The sequence below is a fragment of the Octopus bimaculoides genome, chromosome 25, assembly GCF_046866305.1.
Source record: "Octopus bimaculoides isolate indiv1 chromosome 25, ASM4686630v1, whole genome shotgun sequence".
NCBI lineage: Eukaryota > Metazoa > Mollusca > Cephalopoda > Octopoda > Octopodidae > Octopus > Octopus bimaculoides.
Genome location: NC_142952.1, coordinates 29,659,708 through 29,664,707, shown reverse-complemented (window position 1 = coordinate 29,664,707; position 5,000 = coordinate 29,659,708). Strand labels below are relative to the sequence as shown.

Sequence of the window (5,000 nt, the reverse complement as noted above, 5' to 3'; positions counted from 1 at the left end):
AATTTGTGTGTGTGTGTGCGTATGTATATATGTGTGCGTATGTGTGTTTCGTTGTGTTTGTCCCCCTTCACTGCTTAACTACCACTGTTGGTGTGGCGTGATGTGGTTTCGTCGCTGTAACGTAGAGGTTCCGCAAAAGATACTAACAGAATAAATATTAGGCTTTATAGAAAGTAAGAACTGGCGTATCGAGTCGTTCGTCTAAAATTCTTCAAGATGGTGCCCCAGAATGGCCGCAGTCAGATGACTGAAACAAGTAAATGATGTAAAAATAAGAGACACCAGATAAAATAGTTTACAACAATACTACGGCACCGTATGATACAGCAAATTATAATAAACGCGATATCAAGGTTTTAATATTTAACACAAGAAAAACTACCAGAAAACTAAAAGAAAAAGTACCAGAAAACTACAAGAAAAACTACCAGAAAACGACAAGAAAAACTACCAGAAAACGACAAGAAAAACTACCAGAAAACGACAAGAAAAACTACCAGAAAACGACAAGAAAAACTACCAGAAAACGACAAGAAAAACTACCAGAAAACTACAAGAAAAACTACCAAAAAACGACAAGAAAAACTACCAGAAAACTAAAAGAAAAAGTACCAGAAAACTAAAAGAAAAACTACCAGAAAACGACAAGAAAAACTACCAGAAAACGACAAGAAAAAACTACCCGAAAACGACAAGAAAAACTACCAGAAAACGACAAGAAAAACTACCAGAAAACGACAAGAAAAACTACCAGAAAACGACAAGAAAAACTACCAGAAAATGACAAGAAAAACTACCAGAAAACGACAAGAAAAACTACCAGAAAGCGACAAGAAAAACTACGAGAAAATTGAGTAAAGACTTGGCCACATCGGTCGGTAGAAGTTTATTCTGCTTTTCATTGGAACATTGTTCGAGAGATTAAGAGGAATTTGGTTTGAGATACGGATAGCAGCATTTGCAACAAATATTGTCGTCTTTTATTCAGCAAAAATTCTTCAGAAACGTTGTCGGGATTTGCGGAAATTTGTGTTGGTTAATAAAGACTGAAATGCGATATGCTTCCGTAGACATAGATCGATACGGAACTTTGTAATAGTAATAATACTGCTATTGCTGCTGATGTGGTTTGCAGTAAAATCCTATCAGGTACATGTGACAGGAAACTGCACAAAACCATCACCCTCTTGCCCGTACGTCGCATCATTATCACGCTGTGAAAGCGCGGGGTTAAGTGGTTATGGTATTCGGCTCATGATCGTTAGGCCGTGAGTTCGATTCCCGGTGATGCGTTGTGTCCTTGAGCAAGACACTTGATTTCACGTTGCTCCGGTCTACTCAGCTGGCAGAAATGAGCTGTACATGTAATTCAAAGATCCAACCTTGTTACATTCTGTGTCTCTCTGAATCTCTCTGAGAACTACGTTAACGATATGTGTGTCTGTGGGATGCTCAGCCACTTGCACGTTAATCCGTTAATCTCACGCGCAGGTTGTTCCCTGGATCAAATCAACTGGAATGTTTGTCGCCGTAACCGACGGAGTACTGATTCTTTAGAACCTGTTCTGGGACTACGTCTTCAGGCAACGAAAATGAGTCTTTTCTGATACATTGCCAAATTACTTTCTCGGAATGGATTTTGTCTATGTGCAAGAATTTTCATATTAGACACAAGATTTACACAACGATGTCTTGTAGCTGTTATTGTTGCTGTTGTTGTAATTATTGTTGTTGTTGTTGTTGTTGTTGTTGTTTCGCGGGTTGTCAAGTCACTTTCATTCGCCAAAAAATCCGTAAAAAGCGTTAATATTTTTTTTTGTTTCAAAATATGTTGTCGTTTGTTTTATATATTTTATGTGCTTTGTTTTGCTATTTCTTTATTCTTTCTTGTCTCTGCGGTTTTCTTTTTTATTTCTTTCATGGCGAGAGTGCTTCTCGCATTGTAAATTTGCGATGAATGTCAGGTCACAAACATGTAGGAATAAAAGAAAATACGGAGAAAACAAAAAAACTAACCAAAAATCTGCTCACTTGTCAATGAAACAAATCAAACGAATAAACAGGAGAAAAAATCTCATCTAATTTTGATAAAATTCCACAAAATGTAATCCGCAAACGCGAGTGATGTGTAACGTGAGTTCTCTTGGTAAAATCCAATAATAATAATAATAATAATAATAATAATAATAATAATAATAATAATAATAATTATAATATTAATAATAATAATAATAATATTGATCTTATATTTTGACACAAGGCCAGCAATTTCCGGGGAGCGGGTGAGTCGATTACATCGATCCCTGTGCTCGACCCTTGTGCTCGACCCCTGGTACTTGTTTTATAGACCGCAACGTCAAAGTCGATCTCGACGGCATGTGAACAGAGCGCAAGCGTTTAGCCCTGTGTATTGACAATTCTAACAGTTTGTCGCCTTACATAATAATAATAATGATAATGATAATAATAATGATGATGATGATGATGATGATGATGATGATGATGATGATGATGATGATGATGATGATGATGATGATGGTGATGATGATGATGATGATGATGATGACGATGGTGGTGATGATGATGATGATGATGGTGATGATGATAATCCTTTCTACTATAAGCACAAGGCCTGAAACTTGGGGGGAAGGGGATAGTCTATTACATCGACCCCAGTACTCAACTGGTACTTAATTTATATCGACCCCGAAAGGATGGAAGGCAAAGTCGACCTCGGCGAAATAATAATAATAATAATAATAATAATAATAATAATAATAATAATAATAATCCTTTCTTTATTGGCTACAAGGGCCAAACAAAGAAAAATATGGGAACAAAACAAGGGACATGTGGGGTTTAAAACAGAAAACGCGTGTAAACAAAAAAAAAACAAAAACAGTTAACAAAAAATTAAACAACACAATTCCTCAATAGGGGAGAGCTCCAAGCAGGGCCAACCAAGGCACCCCACACGTTCTGGTCACTCTGACTGAAAAGGGCATGCCAGGTAGGTACCTCTCTTCCCCACAACTGCTCCGGCTTACAGATGAATATTCAGAGTAGGCCCATTCACACGAGCCATTTTCGCGACATTCATCCACCTTTCAACAAAATTGCTGGTGGTGGTGGGGGGGAGCGCAGTACTTCCTCTGTACCCTCACTTTCCTCTTCAAGTGGAACTTAAACAGTCGATGAGGGCTCGGCCGAAGACGAAAAGGTGTCTGTCTTCAGTCCTTTCAGCCTTGTCCTCCACACTATCTCTTCCGCCATATGCGGTTTGAAAGAGATTTGACTGTTATTTCTGGTGATGCAGATAATGTAACCACAACACTGCGTTGGTTCCAGTTGGAGAATGTTGAGCTTCCAACATAATTGTTGATATCAAATATTATACACCGTTTAATTTGAACGATTTTCGATTTGGAGACAGCGTGAGAAATAAATAAATAGACGCAGGCACTTATAAACTCAAGCATTGTAATGCAAATGATGAAGAGATGTACACAATTATAACGGCTTAAACAAGTAAAGCAATCAAGTATTGTGCAAAACAAATTAGATTATAATGAGTAAAAGTAATCAAAATAAAGTTTTAAAAGGAATTTATAATTATATTTGTATTATAAAAGATGCCGGTTAAGAATGTTTTTGAATCTCAATAATTATTGACATGTTTTCATACGGGAACATTATGCGGGGAAGAAATGGTAGAAGCAAAGAGAGGAAGGCTTGAATGTATGCTTTGTAAGTTCGCATCAAAAACCGTTCGGTCGTCTGCTAGAAGATGGTAGGAGTTCACTCCCCTGCTTGAAATATATACAGGGCGCACGTTGCACCGGTAACCAGCTGTCGGACGATCTGCCTACGGGTGATAAACATTAAAAATATGTTAACTGTATTTAAAAAGACATCGTGGTAACAGCTGAAAAGCTGTTTACAAATGGAATGGACATTTTATGATATTCATAAGTGTTAGGTTGACAAGGTAGGATTGTTATATTGTGCTGCGTAGTTCAATCTATATACTCTTTTACTTGTTTCAGTCATTTGACTGTGGCCATGCTGGAGCACCACCTTTAGTCGAGCAAATCAACCCCAGGACTTATTCTTTGTAAGCCTAGTACTTAGTCTATCGGTCTCTTTTGCCGAACAGCTAAGTTATGGAGACGTAAACACACCAGCATCAGTTGTCAAGCGATGTTGGGGCGACAAACACAGACACACAAACATATACACACACATGCATATATATATATATATATATATATATATATATATATATATATATATATATATATATATATACTTATATATATATATATATATATACATATATACGACGGGCTTCTTTCAGTTTCCATCTACCAGATCCACTCACAAGGCTTTGGTCGGTCCGAGGCCATAGTAGAAGACACTTGCTTAAGGTGCCAGATAGTGCGACTGAACCCGGAACCATGTGGTTGGTAAGCAAGCTACTTACCGCACAGCCACTCCTACGCCTATATCTTAATGTAGTAATAATACTTCAGAGATATACATGCGAATCCTCAACTTCAAGACCGGGTCACAGCTTAAACTTACATATATGTATGTGTGTATCTATGCATGTATGTATGTATACGCTTCCAAACTGTAGGAAAAAGAAAAATCAAATGACAGAGATAGTTGAACAATCAACAAACAAAGTTGTAAAAGTTTGACTCTCAGGAAAAATGGGAGAAGTCTTTGACGTTTGGAGCCTATCTTCTTCTGCAGAAATGAATGAGAAAAGAAAATAAATGGAAAGGAAAACCATGAGAGAACTAAAACGTTATTGTATTAAGTGTTGTACCTGCTTGCATGTATGTATGTATGTATGTATGTACATTTAGCCTTTTGTTCCTTCAGGGGCAAAATCGAGTTGCTGTGGGTTATTATATTATCCAAGGTGAAATTTTTTCTGTATCTTATGAACATTATAAAGTAAAGACACGAGATTTCTACACGTAAATTTCTTT

At 37.1% G+C, this 5,000-nt stretch overlaps 2 protein-coding genes and 1 long non-coding RNA gene across 3 annotated transcripts in view; 2 read left to right on the top strand and 1 right to left on the bottom strand.

Annotated features, from left to right (window-relative positions):
- Positions 1 to 5,000, top strand: part of LOC106884093 (uncharacterized) — a 380,074-nt gene that overhangs the window by 209,575 nt on the left and 165,499 nt on the right. The gene's annotated exons all lie outside the window — the stretch shown is intronic.
- LOC149131147 (uncharacterized) overlaps positions 1 to 5,000 on the bottom strand; it is a 161,808-nt gene that overhangs the window by 16,877 nt on the left and 139,931 nt on the right. The gene's annotated exons all lie outside the window — the stretch shown is intronic.
- The window catches only part of LOC149131148 (uncharacterized), a gene marked incomplete at its 5' end in the record, with an annotated part of 8,000 nt that continues 3,623 nt past the window's right edge, over positions 624 to 5,000 (top strand). Inside the window, one exon of the mRNA XM_089341594.1 lies at positions 624 to 852. Coding sequence (XP_089197720.1) covers positions 624 to 852 — 229 coding nt within the window. The remainder of the gene's footprint in view (positions 853 to 5,000) is intronic.